The 19800-nt window shown below is 53.7% G+C and overlaps 1 protein-coding gene across 2 annotated transcripts; it reads right to left on the bottom strand.

Moving 5' to 3' along the window:
- Window positions 1-10060: 10060 nt before the first annotated feature.
- Window positions 10061-12528, bottom strand: C2CD4D (C2 calcium dependent domain containing 4D). 2 transcript variants are annotated; one of them, XM_058539175.1, is made up of 2 exons: window positions 12320-12528; window positions 10061-11320 (listed from the first exon to the last, which is right to left on the bottom strand). In XM_058539175.1, exon 2 carries the CDS (start codon window positions 11228-11230, stop codon window positions 10169-10171), a length of 1062 nt encoding a protein of 353 aa, XP_058395158.1. In that variant the 5' UTR covers window positions 11231-11320; window positions 12320-12528; the 3' UTR covers window positions 10061-10168. The 2 variants fall into 2 exon arrangements, with proteins under 2 accessions (XP_058395158.1, XP_058395159.1); XM_058539176.1 differs by lacking the exon at window positions 12320-12528 and adding an exon at window positions 11876-12023.
- Window positions 12529-19800: the final 7272 nt, after the last annotated feature.

Below are 19800 nucleotides of genomic sequence, written 5' to 3' on the forward strand. Positions count from 1 at the left end.
TTGCAGGGGGCGTTGGAAAATTCCAAAACCACATGCGACAGCCACACGCGGTAAAAGCTGTTTCCACCGACAGGGTAGTTCTGGCTGGGGAGCCGGAATGGAACTCACATGAACCTGGGGCGTTTCCTACTCCCCCTCCCCCTGAGGACCCCCGAACCTGACCCTCTTTGCCAGGTGACTCCAGGGACAGGGATGTTTCTAGAGGTAAGTCACAGGATGTCTGCCTGGGGTGGTGGCTTGTACCACCTGAGACCCTATAGACTGCCAACAGCTGTGCCCAGTGAGGTGCAGTCTGGGAGGCTGCCCCATGACCCACCATGCTCATGCCCTCCCTGCAGACACAGTGTATGCCCTGGGCTAGGGAATAAATGAGAAGAGTAGCAGTAATAATCATCAGACAACCGCCCACTATCTGCAGGAGGGGTTGGTCCGTCAGAAATTTCCTCAGGGACAAAACTGCTGAAATTGGAATGCAGATAATGATGAAGATGATGATTATGATGCTTACTATGAGCGAGAAAGGTTCTCAATGTTTTATGTGGATTATCTAATCCTCAAAAAATACTTTATGAGATTGGTACCATTATCCCCATTTCAAAGATGAGGAAAGTGAGACACAGAGAGGTTAAGTAGCTTGCCCAAGGTCACACAGCTGGTAAGTGGTAGAGTCAGGATTCAAACCCAGGCTGTTTGGCCCCAGATCCCACTTGAGGGACGGGAGGGTTTCTCTGGATCAAGTCTGCTCTTGAGGGTGTCTCAGTCTGGGTGGTCTCCTGGCATGAGTCTCTCTATAGAGTTTCTTGGCCTGGGGGTCCTTCTGAGGGGGCAATCAATTTCAGAGGCCCTCTCAGCCTCATATCTGCTCTGTGGGGTACCTCAGCCTGGGAGAGTTCCCTTTTCAGGGCCCCTGAGTAATCAAGCCCTCCCTTGGTCTGGGGGTTCCTCCCTTCTTGGGGTCATCTTGGACTCCCTTCATGGGGTTTACTCAATTCGGAGCCCGTTTTTCAGAGCCTCTCAGCCTGGGAGAGGGCTTAATCTCTCCTGGATTCTCCGGGCCAAACCTCCTAAGAGGTCTCTGATGTTGCTGGGACGCTAGTAGCTCCTCAGCCTGGAATAGGCATTTCCCTGCTGGCCTGCTGGGGCTTGCAGGAGCTGGGTAGTGGATTGGGGGAGGGGCCATCAGCCTGGGTTCTCATGAGGACACTCACGGGGTGGGGGTATGGTTGCACGGGGCCAGTGGGTTGGGAAGGGGATAAGGGCTGTGGTCCTGGCCGAGGTTTCTGTGGTAAGGGGTTAAAGGTAGGAATGGAGTTTAGCCTCTTCCAGTTCCAGCTGCTCCAAAAGTCCCCCTTCTCCCCCCACCCACATATGGTCCGTGGCTCCCCCTCCCCCAGCACACGCGCGTCACTCCTTGACCCGCTTTCCTCCCAGGGCCCTGCTCAGCATTTCCGTGGGGCCCTGTGGCTAGGGGCAGGCGAGGCACCCATTAGGATTGTGCTGAGCAAAGCAACCCCCCACCCAGGAGGATGTAGCATCCTGGACAGCCCCCGAGACCCTGTCTGCCCAGCTCAGGGAGGAGGACAATGCAGCTGCCCTCTGAGATTTCTCTGCTTGAAATAGGGAGGCTCTAAGCGATTTTGGCAGCAGGAGGGTCAGTAGCGAGCTCTCAGGAGGACCTGGTAGGCAATCCAAGGGAGGGCCATGGAGATATGCAGGTTGCCTCTCCTGCCCCAGAGTGGTCCTCATCAGTTCAGGGACTGATGCTTATGGAGGCCTTCCCTAGGGTACCCTCAGGCTGGTAAGGGCATGCATGGACCTGATGGGATATAAGCTTTGAGACTGAGGTGGAGTGGGTGCATTTTCTGGGGGAGTAGCCTCTCCCACAAACTAGGAGGGCAGATGTGATGTGCTGAGAGGTCCCTAGAGAAGATGCTTTCTTGCTAGTATCCATTGGGAAGTCCTTCCTGAGCTCTAACACCTTCTCCCATGCTGTAGGCTCAGTCTTTCAGGGCCCCACGACCCAGAGTGTCCGTCCTTGCGTTTTCTACAGAGATGAAGGCTTTCCTGCTCTCCAGCCCTGCACAGCCTGGCCTCAGGCTTGTTCACACCTCAGGATGTGTTAACCACAGAGATGAACACAGAACCTGGCTCTGCCACCACAAAGCCTGTTGCAGGCTCCCTGAGTCCCTGAGGCCGTCCCTGCCTCCCCAGCTCTCCATCTCCCTCCCTTCCTGGCCCAGCAATCTGCCCCACCCCGTCCAGGCTCCTGTGCCTCTCTCCAGCATCCCTCCTCTGCTTTTCCCATCCCTCCCTTTTAATTGTTTTCTCCTTGTTTCTTTGCGATGTTCCTCTTACTCTTCAGCCTTCTTCCTTATCTCCTCCATTGCCCTGATCTTGAGGTTTCTTCACCCCTCCCCCTCCTTTCTGCATTTCCCCATCTCCTCTGTTTTTCTAGGCTCCACGTCTCTTCAGACCCGGCCATTTCTGCCTGGCTTCTCGACCTCTGGCCAACCTGTGCCTTTCTTTTAAGTGAACCTCCCAGACTCCTTGCTGAATTCCTCTCCGTCTCTCCACACCCTGGCACCAGTTCTTGCCACAACCCTCTACTCACAGGTGTGGGTCTTCTTTGCAGCCAGCAGCTCTGTAAAGAGAAAAGTGTGTGTCAGGGCCAAAAGTTGAAGACCACAGGGGACCACCCTCCACAGCACCCCTTTCTTCCATTCTCTGCCCTTCAGTCACGCTGGCCTTCTTCCTGGGTCCTCAAAAGTGCCAGGCTCCTCACTGCCTCTGGGACTTCCCTGAGCTATTCCTTCTGTCCAGAATGCCCCTCCCTCGCACCCACCTCGGTCTCGGAAACTTCTCCTCATCCCTCAAGTTTCCAGTTCTGTCTCTTCCTTGGAGAAGCTGTACACGCCCTTCTCCCCAGCGCTCCTGCTCACACACTCAGCACTGTGCATTTGGTGTTCTGGCACTCACCGCATCACCCAACTGCTGTAATCGTGCCATTACCCGTGAAGGGAGATTTCCTGCCCGATGGTAAGCCCTATGGAGGCAGGGCCTGCTCTGTCTTGTTCACCTTGTTATTCCCAGAGCCTTCCATAGTGCCTGGCCCATTAGAGGTGCCCAGTAAATATTCCGCAGCCAGAGTGAAATCTCTGTGGGAGTTAAATCTCTCGGTTGCTTATTTGTGCCTGAAAGCACCTGGCAATTCCAGAGGTGAGGGGGTTGAGAGTAGGGTGGTGAGGATGTTTGGAGGAAGAGGAGGGAGAGCTGTGAGCACAGACCACCTCTGCCTTCCGCGGGCCCTGACTTTACCGGCCCACCAGCCTGCAGAGGAAGGAGTCCCTTCCTGCTGCTGCTATGTGGCTGGTCCTGGTGGAGAGCAGGCAGTAGGGAGCAAAGCGGGTTGACGTGGGGCAGACAGAGATGCACAGACCTCCAGAGGGGCAGCTGCTGAGGGGAAGGCCTTAGCTAGAGCATTGTGGGGGGGTTGTTCATTCAAAAGTTTAGTATTTATTAAACTCCTACCAAGGGAGCCCTGGGGAAGAGGCTTCCCCTGCCAGACCTTGGTCCATCTCCTACATCCACACAGCAGCTCCTCATAGAGCACAGGGCCAGTCTTTTGATCTAGAAAATCCTGCAGCCCTGCCTTACACCCCCTATCGTTTCCCTAACTTCTGAATCTGTTCTCTTGTTACTTTTTTGCTTCCGCTGTCCAATCCTGGATACCCTCCCCACCCCCCACACGCTGTGCCTCTGCCCAGGAGATGCTCCCCACTGGCAGGCTTCCTCCACTGGGCTGCGTGGGGGTGAGTGGACTTGAAGGCCTGAGATCTGCTGGGGTGGGTGGGGGGTGGACTCTGCAGAGAGGAGTGGCTCCATCCGGCCCCTCCCGCCTCCCGCTGATCCTGCCTGGCCCCACCCAGCTTCCTCCCTGACGTGGCAGCGTCTCTCTGGCCTCCAGCCTTGCACCTCGGAGCAGTCCCCGGGGTGGGGGTTGCCTGGGCAGTGGAGTTCTTCCTCCACCAGGTGGCCCTGGAGCTTGGCAGCTCTGGAACTCACACCTTTCCTCTCAGTGCTCACAGCTGACCAAGCATGTGGCCATGGGATCCTACTCAGAGGGTCTCTGAGTTAGACCATCAGTGGGGCCAAGGACTGCCTGACCCTCTGTCCCCGCTGCCCCTGGTCAGGTGCCTCACATTCTCTGCAGAAATGAAACCCCATGCCCCTGGGCTAGTGGGGAGGAAAGTGCCAGGCTGGTGGGCATGAGCAGCTGACAGCGTGTGGTTGCTTCCTCCCCCCATCCTTTGTCTGTCATCCTCAAAGGCAGGACAGGTGCCTCCACTGGTGAATGAACAGGAGGCCGAGTGGCCAGCCTTCCAGCCACTGCTGCCCAGGGGCCCAGCCAGCTGAGCCTTCTCAGGAGACATCAGTAAAGCAGTGTCCCCACTTCCTCCCAGGGGCGCTCAAACTGGGAGGCAGGCCCACATTCGACCCTTCAGTGATCTCACTTCCCTGACTTTGCTCTGCTTTCCGCCCCCGCCCCGTCTGTCTCTTCCTCTTCACTTCTCCCTTTCTTTCCCCTCCATGTGTTTCCTGGATCTCCCCCTTTCCTAGTTCTCCTCCTCCCTTTTCTCCTTCAGTTGCTACCTGTCTCACCGGCCTGTGTTCCCCTGCCAATCCTTCTCTCTCTCTTCTCTTGTCACTCCTCCCCTCCTCACTTCTTGACCAGTCTCTTCCCATCTCTCCCTCTCCTCTGAACCTCCTGCCAGTCAGTCCCTTCCACCTGCCTGCAGGGCCGTGGGGCCTCTTACCCTGCGGGGCTCGGTGGTGTCTCTGTGGGGCCCTGTCCATGGGGCAGCTCCCTTGGTGCCGTCCTTGCTGCCCTGGCTGCCCAGGAGGGCAGGGAGCAGGGCCTGGGGTGGGGGTGGGGGGAGTGGGGGAGGAGGGAGCACCTGGCCCATCAGCAGGCAGGGGAAAGGAGTGGCTGGCAGAGCGTCCTGGCACCAGGAGGGGACAAGGGGAGAGACTGGAGGAACAGAGCTTGGGGGCTTGAGAAGAAAAAGGATAGGTGGAGGGAAAGGGACTAGCATTTATCCATCACCTACTGTGTGCTGGGCCCTTTGCCAGGCACTTTATGTAAATCCATGATTTTCCTTGCATCCTTACAACATCCACCATGAGGCAAACATAATTATTCCAGATTTATCCAAAAGCTAAGGGATGCTCAAAGATATTAATGACTTGCCCAAGGACAGTAAGTGGTCGAGCTGTGATTTGAACCCAGGTCTTTGTGACTTCAGAATCATGTGCTTTTTACCTGATCAAGACAGGTGACAGCAAGAGGAGAGACGGGGAAAGGAGAGATGGGGAAGGGATGACTTAGTTGCGGGGGATTATGCCTCTTCTCCAGGATGAGGTCAGACTCATCCCAGAGGTTCCTCGGTTCCTTGAGGCCTCTGCCTGCCTAGCTCCTGCCCCTCGCTGCCCTTCCCTAGAATTCCCTGGGTCCCTGATGCCTCTGCATCCTGCTTGTCTTTTGGGGGCTGCAGGCAGGCCCAGAGAAGCGTGTGGAGGCAGAGGAGCAATGGGAGGGGAGCGCTGGGAAGAGATGCTACACTGCACTAGTTGGGAGAAGGAGAGTCCCCAGATTGAGCGGGCCCACACCGGAACCTGCACCGAGGAAGGGCTCTGTGGAGAGCCGTGGGATAAGGCTTCTGCAGGTCCTGGATGCCACTTCTCTCCTGCCACAGCCTCGGCCCAGAGTTTGATTAGCTGGGCCTGGCTCTCCTGGTTACCCAACAGGCCGGCTGGACAGGGGCCAGGCTGCAGTGGGGAGGCTCCCTGGCACCTCCTCCTGCTCTCGCTCCCAGCTGGTAAACAGCAGAGCAGGAGCCAGCCACGCCACAGCCTCGTGACTCGCCCACTCGCCCCACCTGTTGCACGTGGCACCTGGCATGGAGATGGCAGGGGTAGGCAGCTGTCCCTTTCCTCTCCTGCCCTCCCATCTCGCTGTCCTCCACTCCTGCCCGACCCTGGAGCTTCACACTCTGCTACCATCAGCACCTCCATTCCTGGGTAGCTCCCAGAGTCTCCAGTGGCTGCAGAGGGACAAAAGTTAGAAGTAGAAAAGGACTTTCCAACTCCTAGGATGGTTAACGAGGGGATAGAGTATGAGGAACAGTGGAGTGGAAACTTTTGGGGACCTTCTTGTACCGAGAGTCTGAGGGTGTGTATCTGTGCCTCTGAGCCTCTGATTATCCTATGTCCTTTTGGTAAATGCGTGGCCCACGCGTCTCTGTACACTTCTCTGCACAGAACAGGATGTTGGTCTGTTTTGGAGCTCTGCCCCTTGGGCAGGTTTGGAGTAAGAAGCCAAGTTCTCTGAAGCACTACCCCACTCAGCACCCTCTGGCAGACAAGTAGAGCCAGCGAGAGGCAGAGGGACAGGGATGTGGGAGAGCGCAGGGGTAGGATTGTTCTGCTCTCCCCTTCGCCACACACCCACAGGTGAATGGCTTTGCTTTCACGGCATAGCCTCCGTCTGTGCCTCTCCCTGCCAGCCTCTCCCTGCCTATGGCTCTTCTGTTTTCTATGCCTTTCCAGCTTTTCCCTCTCTATCTCTTCTCCTCTCTAAGCCTTTCTTCCTCTGTGAATCTGGGTCTCCCAGGGACCTTCCTGACCTCCCAATAGTGGGCACAGAGTGGAGGCTATGCACAATGCCTGGCGATGGGCATGTGGCCCTGGCACCATGCCATATAGCTCTGCCGCCCCACATACCACAGGTATGGCTCCCTCTCCCAGCCTTGCCATTTTGTGCCACTGTGGGATGGGGAGGAAGTGACTGGGGGAAGGGTCCTGGCCTCTAGGCCTAAGTGAGTCACATGCTTCCTAGACATCTCCTGTCTCTACCCCTTCCCTGTCCTAAGCATGGTGGCTGGAGTTCCTTCTCCCTAGGGCAAGAAAGTACCTTGGTCATCCTTTTGGGAAGTCCCCCCTCATGCCTAACCTTCCTCCCTCCTGCTCCAATCACAGCCCCTTTTCTGGAGGAATCTTTCCTTTCAAAGCAGGGCAGTGGTTATTTCCTCCTCAAATACATTCTTACATTCTTATGCAAGGAAGAGGCTGATAGGGATCGGAGAATCATGTCACCCCCCACGTGCCCAAGTTCCCTTATCAGGCTGGGGCATCTCAACGCAGGGGGCAAGCAGCCTGGGGTGGGGGAGGGTGGTGGTGGTGGCTTGGAACTGGGGAGCACTCACCAACTTCTCTTTCCCTTCCTCCCCACCCCCTAAACCACAGAAACCACTTAAAGCTCAGTGTAAGCCTCTCCTTCCAGGGAGGTCCTGAGGGTGTGAAGGTGGAAAGTATGTGAGGCCTGGGCAGCCTGCATGCCACACACCACCCCAGCCCCATCCTTCAAGGGCCACCCCCTCTGGAAGCCTGAGACAGTGATCGGGGACCACCTTTCTTTGGGTCCTCCTTAGGAGGTCCATTCCTGGGGAGACCTCAACCCACTGGAGTGACTCAGGGAGAGGCTGTACCCCCTCCTCCCTCAACCATTAAAAAACAGACAACCCAGGCTCTATGAATATCTGTAGATCTCACAGCCTCCACCCCTCCCCTTTTCCGTCACAAAGGCCACTGTGGGTGGAGGGAACAGCAGGAGATTGACCCCAGCTCCTGGCCCTGAACTTTCCATGATGACCCTGCCTGTACCACTCCCCTGTCAAGTAACATTTGTGGTCACTTTGGCTTGGAAGAAGCAAAGAGCGTTGAAAATCAGGAGCTCTGATTTTTGGAGCCAAAAGACTTGGATGAGAATGTGGCCTGCCATTTCTTAGTCCTCAATTACCACATCAGTAAAAAGGGGACAATAATAACTGTCCTGACTGTTTGTGAGCATGCTTTGAGGTCAGAGCAGTCTGCATGCAGGAGGGCTTCTTAGGACCTTATTTGCCCCAGGGCATCTTTCTGAGGCTTTAGCAAGGAAGTTCCTTCAGGGACATTGTGGCCCCCATCACGGGACAGTTCACAGTTGTGAACCTTGAGTGAACTGCTCCTGAGTGGAGTGTACTTCAATTCCCAGCTCACAGCCTCCTCTGAGCGGTGGGGGGTGGGGGAGGTGTGTGTCTGGGTGGAGCCACAGTCCTAAACCTTCCCTGCCACCAGCGCTGATCCCCAGGCAAGTCTACTTAACCTCTCAGTAAAATAAGAATAACAATACCTACTTTACTGGGATAACACAGGTAAAGCACAGGACCTGGTGCAAAGTACTGTGGACAGAAAAAGATGTCTCCGTCCCTCCCTCCCTCTTTCCATCTTATAGCCTTCCTTCTCTTTATCTGACCCCTTTCTTATGCTCCTTTCCTGCTTTATTTTTCTCTATATTACCGAGTAACATTTTTTTATATTTTACTTATTCATTTTGTAACTTGTCTGATCCCCTCGTCTGTTTAGATCACTGCTGCGTCCAATGCCTGGCACCTCGTAGGCCCTCCCGAAGTATTTGTTGAAGGAAAGCGTGAATGAAGGTTAATGACCTCTACCTTTCTTTCCAGCTACTTTCCAATGGGCATCAACTCCAGCTGCTCACCAAATGTTGTTATGGGAGGATTTGTGAATCCTTTCAGAGAGACCTAGTGGGGAGGCAGCAGCCGGCTGCCTAGAGATATTATCCAAGGGATATTATAGTGAGGTGATTAAGAGCCCAAACTCTGGAGCCAGACTCTCTGGGTTCGAATCCTAGTTCTACTCCTCACCAGTTGAGTAAAGCCCAAGGTCACATTGGATAACAATAGTAGTTAGCCCTCACGGGAGTTGCTGGGAAGAATAAATCACTTGACAAATTGTTGGAACAGTTCCCTGCGTGGTGATAATCATTGTGCAGCTGTTAGAATTTATTATCATTTGGTCAATGCTACCACCTGGTGGACATCTGGAGCAAGATTTCCCTGGCTTGGGGCTGGGGTGGGGGAGCCTAATCAGGGGAGGGAGAAGGAACTGGGGAGAAATCTGAACGGAGGTGTGTATGTGTGTGTGTGTGTGTGTGTGTGTGTGTGTTATTACACACACTGAGGATATCAGGATCTAGCAGGCTCAGCCCTCGTTCAGGGCACCGTGATAAATGAGAAAGGGCCCAAGGAGAAGGGGGAAAGAAGCTGAGTTAGCCCAGTGACGCCCTCCTTTCCTCCCTCCCCTCTTCCCTTCTCCAAGCCTGGCCTAAGCCAAGAGGAACCAGCTTCAGGAAAGGTGAAGAGAGCGAGAAGAAGGTCACTGCTGACGTCAGGGACATTCAGGTAGGAGGTAAACACATTCTGACCTACTTTTATCCATCTTCCACACCTCCCCCTACGCACTGGTGTGGCCTTTTCTGGGCATCCCTGAGAACAGCTCTCACACTCTGGTAGGACCCCCTCCTCCCCCAAGATCTCAATCCCTGGGACATTATATCTCCGTCCTTCAGTACCCAAGTGCTGCTCTGGCTCTTGGCACCACCTTTGGCCCCCAGGGTGGCACAAGTGCGGATGGGACAGGCAAGAGAGAAGACACCTACAGGCACTGTGTGCCAGTCTGACATCCCCTGACTCGCTCCCAAGACATAGAAATTTCATCTCTCTTCAGGACAGGTGTAGGTGCGAGTGGGGAGGTAGATGGGTGGGGAAGTGCTGATTTCCTTTTGCAGCCCCAAGGAACCCCCAAGGGAAGATGGCTTATGTTGGTTTCAGTTAAGTGACTCAGTGATTGGAGGACCCCCTGAAGGGGTGGGGGCCTTGTTGCACGGGGACCCTAGGACCTACCCAGCTCAGACCTACTGAATTAGCTAGCATCAGCGTCTCTTGGCGATGCAGCCCAGGATTCTGAGTGTTTAACAAGCTCATCCAGGATTTCTGTCTGGTTGTTCTCATGCTCATTCAAGTTTTAGAACTGCTGCTTAAAGTCTGCTCCAGGGCAGAGGATCTGAATGAGCTTCTTCCATCCCTCCTATGGGCAGGGCAGAGGGAAGAGGGTAGGCTGCAGATCTGAGAGTGTAGAGTGCCAACAAGGGGCGAGATCCCACTAGAGACAAACAGACATTTTATTTGCAAAAATAAATAGATGTCTGGTAGAGGGAAAGAATGACTGCAGACCCCGTGGAGACCTCCTGAGGAAGAGACAGTCTCTCAGTCTACAGGCTGAGATGGGCAGGCGCCAGGGAGGCCCCTGAACCTAGTCCCCCACCCAAGGTGGGCAGCAGGGCAATAAGCGGCGTCTCACACTCCCCCAGCAGCACGTCCCTGCGGAACCCTGCGCCCCTCTCCAGCACCTTGGCCCTCAGAGTGCGGGCGGCCAGGTCTGGCGGGCCGAGCCCGTCGAAGAAGAAGTCCTCGTTGAAGATGGGGTTGGCGCTGCATTTGACCACGCGGCTCCGCTGGCCCCGCGGCCGGACGCGCGGCCGCAGCCTCAGCACCACGCAGCAGCCGCCACCGCCGCTCCCGGGGCCAGCCTGCGACAGGGGCAGGCCCTCGGCACTGACCAGGCGCAGCCGCAGACGCCGGGGTCCGGCCTGGTACTCGGCGGAGAGCCGCAGCTGCCCGCCACGGGGCCCGAGACGAAGCACGCTCTCCTTGGTCGGCCGCAGCTGGCAGCACAAGACGTCGAGGTGGAAGAGCGGCAGCGTGGGGGGGCCCGCGCGGCGCGACGCGTACGGGCTGGTGTCCGCCGAGCTCGCCTCCTCCGGCGACGGCGAGTGCGGCCTGGGCGGTCGGGGCCGGCCGGAGCCTGGCCGTGGCGAGCCGAAGGGCGACGAATCGGGCGACGAGGCCGTGTCGCTGTCAGGGGCCCGGCAGAGGCGCAGATCCGGGGTGGAGACGTGCAGCCGGGACTGCACCGGGGGAAGCCCCCCAGCGGGCGCGGGCGGGGGCGAGTGGAACAGGGACTCGCGCCGGCGCGTGTGCGGGCTCTCGGGCAGGAAGGCCCAGCCTTCGCGGCCCGCCAGGTGCGGCAGCGAGCAGGCCGCGGGGAGGCCGCGCCTGCCCGAGTCGCGCCCACCCGGGGTCTCGGCGCCGCCCGGGTCCGGGAGCCGAGGCGGGATGAAGAACTGCGGGATGCGATCCGGGGTGAGGACATTGGGGCAGGCGCGCACCGGCGGGGACGAGGCGCGGCGCTTAGGGAACAGGCCAGAGGGCGCCCACCGGGCCCCGGGCTCCTTGGTCCCCACCCTGTAGCCAGCTTTCTCCAAGAGCCACATGCGGTGGGTGGAGGTGATGAAAGTCCGAATTCCGCGAGGCCGAGAAGGTCCAAATCCAGCTTCTCAGGTGGAGGCCTGGGCGGAGCTGGGCTGGGCGAGGAGAGAAGAGGAGCCAGAGATGAGTTGATGCTGCGAAAGTACAGCGGATGATCCGCCGCCGCGCCCTTCTCCCCGGGCCCTCGGGGCGCACGGGCCCTTATTTGAGTAGGAAAAACAAAGGGCCCAGGGAGAAATGGAGGGAGCCCAGGACCAGACAGTCACATTTTCAGATGCAGGCCTCGGACATCCGAGTGCACAGACTGCCTCTCCCATTAGTCCTAAAGATTAGTCCATCTTTAGTTAGAGGAGATAGAAAGCTCGATACATCCACTAGAAACCTAGACTACTATTAGGAGAATAGAGCAACACTCGCATTCTCTAAAGGTCTGTAGTCACAAACACGGACCCTGACCCCGAGCCCCGCTCATATGCCCCGCTCCCCCTGAAGAGACACCGCGGCCCTAGGCAGGCTTGTCGCCTTCTCCTCCGCCCATTCCGAAGACTCGGGCTCTCCTCCAAGGTCAGGTCAGGCAGCCCTCCGGCTGCCTCCCGCCCCGCCCCCCGCGCCCCGGGCCAGGCTTCTCCAGACTGGGGCTCTGGCCCCACCTGCCTCCTCTTGCTCCTCCCTCGCATTCCCGAGTCGCTCCAGGCCAGAAGCAGACTCACTGCAAACCTGGCTGCTGCCCTTCGAGCACCCAGGGCCGGTCCAAGGAGACGCACCTCTCGGGCGCACCTCTCAGGGCCACCTCTCACGGCCCTCCGTAAGCCCTGCTTGTCCCGCTCCCAGCCCTACCGCATCCCGAGTCTGCAGGGCGGGGCCCGGCCGTTGGGGCGTCCCTCCCCTTCTCCACTCCTTTTTCTCCTTAGGAAACGTTTGAGCACAAAGGCAGCTTTGATTCTCCGCCACCCCGAGAGCTGCCTCCGGGAGGATCCACCGCCGCACGCTCACCGCACCCCGCGCCGCACCTCCCGAGCGCGATGTTCAGACCGTCTGCCTGGGAGTCCGAACCCACGGCGAGCTCGGTCGGGCGCCCAGAGTGCAGGCCTCACCTGGGGGCCGCCGCTGGGTCCTGACCTCTGGCCGGGAGCCGTTCAGAGCCCAGAGGGAAGCAGCTTCCTCTCCAGGTTTCTCCCCCAGCCCAGTCCTTCTGGGAGGAGCTGGCCAGGGCCTCCGTTGCCTACGTACAACCTCTTTTCCTGGATAAACACAGCTCTGTCTCCGCGGCCATCAGCCCGGCCTTCTTAACTCCTTCCTCCAGGTTTCTAGCAGCAAGCCAGCCCTGTGCCGTGGCTTCTTCTTCTGAGCCCGGGCTGCTTGGGAGTTGGGGAGGGCTGTAGCCAAGAGAGAGACTGCTATCAGTGGGCAGTGGCCTGCATCCCTCTGTGCTGCACTGACCCCCTCCTAGGGCAAGCCCATAGCCATGGCCACACAAACCACATCTTGTGCGAAGCCCTCCTTGCTGGAGTCCTGCCTTGGCCCCCACTGTCCTGTTCTGGAGCCATCCCAATAGCTCCCAGACAGACTGACTTGCAGTGACTAGTTCTCTGAATTTCACTGGCCCAAGGAAAAGTGACCAGGCTCAAGATTTCTGGACACAGAGATGCTAGGGACAGAGCTGGTTCCATCAGTGGGTCAAGGTCAGGCTGGCCGGTGCCCACCATCCTTGGCAGAAGCCTGTTAAACTGTAAACATGGAGGATGTCTCCCCCTTCCTTTCCATCCTTGGCAGGCAGATCCTAGGCAGCACAGGCCACCACTCACAAGATGAGACCATCAACTGCACTCCAGGCACACTCACCATCCCTCAGTCCCTCAAAGGCATCAAGCTCATTCCCTCCTTAGGACCTTTGCACAGGCTATTTCCTCTCCTAGGACCACTCCCCCTTCATCTTTCAGATCTGGAGGCCCTCACCGACACCCTCCTGTCTAAATCAGGGGCTCCTGCTGTATACTTTCACAGCACGCCACACGTTTCCTTTATGGCGTTGGTCACTATTTTTTCTGTAATTTATTTCTGTTATTATGTATTTAATGTTTTACTAGACTGTAAGCATCACAAGGACACCGCTTACCACAAGGCACGTGCTCAAGCAGGATTTATTGAATGAATTAACGATATTAAGAAGAATTGTACAGTGAATGTACGAACAAATCAGTTCGTTCATCCATTCACTGTGCTGGGTGCCGGGGATACATACAATGGGGAGCAGTCTAAGGGGACAGACAGACAATAAACATGCAAACAACAGCAACAAAAAGAAAAATTGTGAAATGCAGGAAACACACAAGATGATTATGTTGACATCTGATACTTGAGTGTTTTGAGGCAGCAAGTGTTTCTTTTGTGGAGATCCTTGGCGACCCTTAGACCCTCCATTCCTGTGGCTCCTGACTCAGCTCAGCCCCGGTGTGGTTTCTGGAAGGGTAGTCTGCGTGGAGTGCTGCAGCCAAGAACTCACAGCTTTGACATCAGTCAGATGGGTTGGGGATTTGGGCTCCGCAATTTACTAGCTGGGTGACATCTAGCATGTAACTTAATCTCTCTGGGGTTCACTATTCCCATCTGGAAAATGGAGAAAAATAAACCTAACTCTCAGAGTTGGCGTGAGGATTAAATGAGATAACACGTGGGCATCAGTTAGCCTGACTTCTGCCAAAAGTACAAGAAAACAGAAACCCAAGCTCAATCTGACTTGACAATAAGGACATTTTTGGCTTCTATAATAAGAAATTCAGAGGTAGGGTAGGATTCAAAGAAGTTTGATTCTGTGGTTTCATTCATTCACTCATTCATTTATTCATCCATAGTTATTAACTACCTGCTATGTGCTGGGCACTGTGCTGGCCTCTAGGGATAGAGCAGGGAGAAAACAGATAAATTTCCTGGCCAGATGGAGATTATACTTTAGTAGGGGAAGAAAGACAATAGAAAAAATAAATTAGTAAAAAATGCAGCTTATTAGATGGAAATCAGTGTTGGGGAAAAAATTAAAGTAGGGAAGGATCACAGAGGGTGTCAGGAGAGCATACAATTTTAAATAGTGGTCAGGGATGGCCACCTTGAGAATGTAACATGTTTTCTTTTTAAAGTGTCCAAAGGTTACAAATGTATATGTATATACATATATATATATATTTTTTTTTTTTCTTTTTTGAGGAAGATTGGCCCTGGGCTAACATCTGTTGCTAATCTTCCTCTTTTTCTTTTCTTTCTCCCCAAAGCCCTAGTACATAGCTGTGTGTCATAGTTGTAGAGTTGTAGCCCTTCTACGTGCGACGTCACCTCAGCATGGCCTGATGAGCTATGAGTAGGTCCGCTCCGGGGATCTGAGCCGCTGAACCAGGGGCAGCTGAAGAGGAAGGCGTGACCTTAACCACTACGCCACCAGGCTGGCCCTGAGAATGTAACATTTCAGTAATGATATGAAGGAGGGAGGGAGGATGTCTGAGGGAAAAGCAGTCTAGGCAGAAGGAATTGCAAATGCAAAGGCCCTGAGGCAGAAGCGTGCCTGGAGTGTTCAAGGAGGCAAAGAGTCCACTGTAGCTGGAACAGAGTGAGTGAGGGGGAGATGAGGTCAGAGACATAACAGGGCCGGACTCTGTTGAGGCTTGTAGTCACGGTGACAATTTCAGCTTTTACTTGTGATGACCTGAGGAGAGATATGACTTATGCACTAAAAGGGTCACTCTGGTGGCTGTGTTGAGAATAGAAAGAAGGGGACAAGGGCATAAGCAGTATTGAAATAATCTTTGCACAAGATGATGGGGGCATGGATCAGGGTGGCAGTAGTCAATTTCTGGGTATATTCTGAAGATAGAGTCAATAGGATTTCCTGATGGATCCATCCTTACCTAACGAGAGAGAATGATTCAAGGTTTTCCGCCTGAGCAACTGGAAAAATGGAGTTGCCATTTACTGAGAGGGGGACATATCAGGACCTCAGTTTTGGATTTGTTGAATTTGAGATGCCGATTAGACATTGAATTGGAGATGTTGAGAAAGCAGCTGGATATACGAATCTGGAGCTCGGAGGAGAGGTCCAGATTGGAAGTATAAATGTGGGCACCAAGAGATATGTACATGGAATTTAAAGTCACGAGACTTGATGAAATGTAAGTAGAAAAGAGAAAGGATCCAAAGACTGAGTCCTGGGTGCTCCAACATTTAGAGGGGGAGAGGAGGAGGAACCAGCTGTGCCAGATATTGTGGCAAGGTCCGGCAAGACAAGGACTGAGAACCGATCATTGGATTTAGCAGCAAAGTCATTGGTGACTTGGGGCCGGCCCGGTAGCGCAAGCGGTTAAGTGTGCGCGCTCCGCTGCAGCGGCCCGGGGTTCGCCGGTTCAGATCCCGGGCGCGCACCAACGCACTGCTTGTAGAGCTGTGCTGTGGCGGCGTCCCATGTAAAGTAGAGGAAGATGGGCATGGATGTTAGCTCAGGGCCAATCTTCCTCAGCAAAAAGAGGAGGATTGGCATCAGATGTTAGCTCAGTGCTGATCTTCCTTACCAAAAAAAAAAAAAAAAAAAGTCATTGGTGACTTTGACAAGAGCAGCTTCGGTGGAGTGGTGGAGCAAAAGCCTGACTGGAATGGGCTTGAGAAAGAATAGGAGAGAGAGAGCAAAGACAACTCTGTTGAAGAGTTTGCTGAAAGAGTGGGGGGAAGTGGGGCAGTGGCCAGAGGCGGGCATGGAATCAAGAGAATTTTTCAAATGACAGAATAATGATATGTTTGCATGCTGATGGAAAAGATCAAATAGAAAGGGGAAAATTGATAATGCAGAAGAGAGAAAGGAGAATTGTGGGAGCAATATTCTCAAGTAGACAAGAAGAAATAGGTGTCGTGCATAAGAACAGATCTAGGGTTGTCCTTTGCCTGCTGTGTGGACAGTTAACTCACAGTTACTGGAGAGAAGGGAGACTAACTGGGTAGAGGTAGTAGGTGGACAGAGGAGGTGGTGGGAGCTGGTTCTCTCTGAATGCTTCTAATTTCTCAGTGAAATAGGAAGCAAGGTCATCAGCTGAGAGTGATGATGGGGGAGGAGGTGGTCCTGGGGTTTGAGCAGAGATGACCGGGAATGAAACAGTCACCTGGGAGAGCAGGACAGTGAGTGGTCTAGGGAACTGCAGGATGACTGCTGGGCCGCGTTGCGGGCCCACTTTAGGATAGCAATCATGACATTACAGCGAGACCGGACAGCATGGTGGTGTGGTTTTTTCTCCAGCTGTGTTCAGTTGTGCAGCATGCAGGGAAAAATAGGCAAAGATTTGGATTTGTCCAGGATTGTGCTCAATCTTTGACAGTTCACTTTCCTGCTCCCTGTCTCCTTCCACTTCCTTCTCTTGGTGGATGAAATTAAGGGGGCATACAAGAGTGCACACCACCTGGGCCTTATAGTGGTGGGACTGAAAACTGACTGTGGATAATCTCCAGCCTGGCTGTATTAGTCAGGGTCTGGTGAGGAAAACAGTGCCTGCTAGGTGGTTCACCAGAGGGAGTTAAACACAGGGAACTTGTTAAAAAGGCAAATAGGATGGTGAGGGCTGTGTAGCAGGATCTACAACCATGGAGCCACAGCCACTACTTGAGTTGCCTGCCAAAGCAAAGAGAAGGAGAGAAATACCCTTACTTCTCCCTACTTCCCACCTTCCAATCTGCCACCAGAGCCTTTCAAAGCTGGATGTCAAAGGAGACTGGGAAATGTAGTTTGTAGGCGCTAGCCCTCTGCAATCTAAGGTAGAGTGGAGGAAGGGTGGGGATCTGAGAGCAATCAAGCAAATGACTGGCACACCTGGTGGCCAAAAGTTAACTTAATTAGCACAATAAGATATCAGACCTGGAAGGAACTTGGAGGTCACCTTGTCTACCTTCTCATTTTTATAAAGCAAGAAAGAGACCTAGAAAGAAATGATGTGCCAAAAAGTAGCAGAGTTGAAACCAAAACCCAGAACTATCTCAAAGAGCATTGTTTCTTCTTGTACCCTAGGGCTCTTCAGATGTGAGCAGAGCTGCTCCCTTGAATGAGGGCCGGGGGTGCTGCCTCTTCACCTCTTCCAGCACCATTGCTGTCACTCCTTGAGAACTTCACAGGTGACACAGGGCCCTGACCTCCTTTCTTTGCTGATGCCATTGTAGAAGGACACTTGGAGGACTGGGAGTACAGAGTGCTTTCCTGGGCTTAAGCCAGATGAAGAGGCAGAGAGGGAACAAGCCTTTCCTTAGGCAACTGCTACAAGACTCCCTGGACTTTTAGTTCTCACTTAGCCATCTGTCCCGTGGCCTTGAGTGGTAGCCTCAGGCTGCATGACTTGGCCACCAATGCTCACTGTGGGTTCTGGCAAGCAATGGGGTTGGTGATACACTGTGTCTTGCAGCTCTGGCTCCTCACCCAGGACCTGCGATGAATGACCTAGCTCTGCAGTCGCAGTTCCAGGAAGGCCTTAGGGGCCCCTTCTTTAAGAGCTGGTATGAGCTACTGTTGTCCTTGGCCTTCTTGAACTGGTTGTTCTTACAATTGCCTTATTCACTCTTTGGTTTCTCTTGTCACTTGACTTATGCATCTGTAGAACATATATCCTCTGCTTCAAGCAGAATAAGCTGCCACATCTGCCTGGATGGCCTAGGATTCCACCCCAACTACCTCGGCAGTAGTTGCATTTCAAATGAATGCACTACACATGGGAATGGGTTTTTAAAATGTAGAGGGAGCAACTCCTTGTTTCTGCCTAGAAAGCTGCAATACTTGGCCTTCTGGGAGAGGGGAGGCATCTATCAAAGCCCTAGACACTAGAGAAGCCTTCTAGCAGCTGATGACATTTCCCTTACCAAGATCCCTGCCTGCCATCTGGGCCTTATCCACTCAAGGCTGACACTCCCAACCTGGCTGTGGGGCCTTGCCTGAGAGCTTTCCATGTCTGTTAGAGTTGCAGCTTGTGCCTGTTTCTGTTGGAAACTAGCTCCAGCAGAGAAGTGCCAGGATGCACTATTTTAATATGGAAACTCAAGTACAACTGTTTTGTTTTTCTTCCTTTTCTTGACTGCATAAGAAGGGTGGAATATATTTCCCTTCTTCTCTTGGGAGTGTTTAAATGAAAATTAGGCTCCGCTTGACCATAAGTAAAGGAGAATAGGTTTTTGGTATACAATGATTAAGACTCTGGGTTTAATCGATTATCAATGACAATTGTGAAAGCACAAAAGGAGATAGTATTTTTCTGAGTATATTGGGGAGGGGATAGTTGGTTGCCACAAGATTTCTGGGGATGGCCTCCAGTATGTCTCTAGATTTTGAAGGGCACTGGGTCAAGGACCTTCAAATCCATGTCCATCAATCCTTTGCCCGTTATTCAAGATTGATGGATTAGGAAGTGTGTGGTCTAGTTATTGGAAAGAGAATATCTACCTCCCTCCCTACCACTGCTGAACTTGTGCACCACTCTGTGACCCTGTTCCGTGCCACAAAGAGTTTCATACTCTCTGATCCCCTCAATCCCCAGCCCCAGCCCCAGATCCTGGAACCTCAGCTTAGGCCTGAACTCAAATTCTTCACTTGCTGGGATACAGGTTTGCACTTAGACACTTCTTTCTTGGGCCAGTCCTCCTCTCAAACTGAGGAAGTAGCTGCTAGCTACTCACCAAACCCATTTCCCTTTCTTCTACAGCATATAGTTAGACCATATTTTCCAACCAACTTCCTTGCAGTTTGGTGGGGCCTTGTAACTGAGTTCTGGCCAATGGCAACACTTTAAGGCTTGGCGTGAAAACACCTCCCTTGTGATTCTATCTTCTCTCATCTGGCAACTGGATGTCATTACCCAAGATGACTTAGGAAGTCATGTGTTGAATATGGCAGAGCTTTTGTCAGCCAGATTCCTGAATGACACCTAGACACCAGCAACTGGACTTTATGTGAATGAGAAGTATATTCTATTTAAGATATGAGTTAAGTTATGGAGATGTAAAGGTTTCTGTTTCAGCATTTGACCATACCATACCTAATAATAAAATCCTTTATGATATGTCCCTTGGAGCTCTCATTTTTTGGCAAACTTCTCTAATCCTTGACCTCTTCCTGAACATCCCCTCCACCTACTGGCCTTGATGGAATCCTGCCTGTTTAGGTGCAAGCTGCTCAATTTCCCACGCCTCTCCTCCGCAGGCTCAGAGGAGGTACAGACTTCTCCTGGATGGCCATTTCCTCCTTCTGTCTGTGTTCTTCTCCCTCACGTCAAACCTTTCCTCCTTAGAAATGTGTACCAGCCATGACGTTATCTTTCCTCCTTTACCATTGTTCTCACCTGACTTATCTGCCATCGCCCCTGGCTCTTGCCAGCTAGCTCACACCTTCCTCTTACCCCAGGTTGGTGCCACTCCAGATAGCTGTTTTCTACCAGTGGCTGGGCCTTCAGCATGCCTTGGCCCACATGTACTTGATCAATTTGTTTTCCTGATACCCAAGTGGCTTATCCAAATCATTGCCCTTCCTCCAGACCTCTTTCCCACTGATGGCCTTGCCTCCTATTTCACTGAG

The sequence above is a fragment of the Diceros bicornis genome, chromosome 4 (genome assembly GCF_020826845.1).
Source record: "Diceros bicornis minor isolate mBicDic1 chromosome 4, mDicBic1.mat.cur, whole genome shotgun sequence".
NCBI classification, from domain to species: Eukaryota; Metazoa; Chordata; class Mammalia; order Perissodactyla; family Rhinocerotidae; genus Diceros; species Diceros bicornis.

What these genes read in the sequence shown, in the direction of transcription:
- C2CD4D (XM_058539175.1), bottom strand. Translation starts at nt 11,230, where the DNA reads ATGTGGCTCTTGGAGAAAGCTGGCTACAGGGTGGGGACCAAGGAGCCC.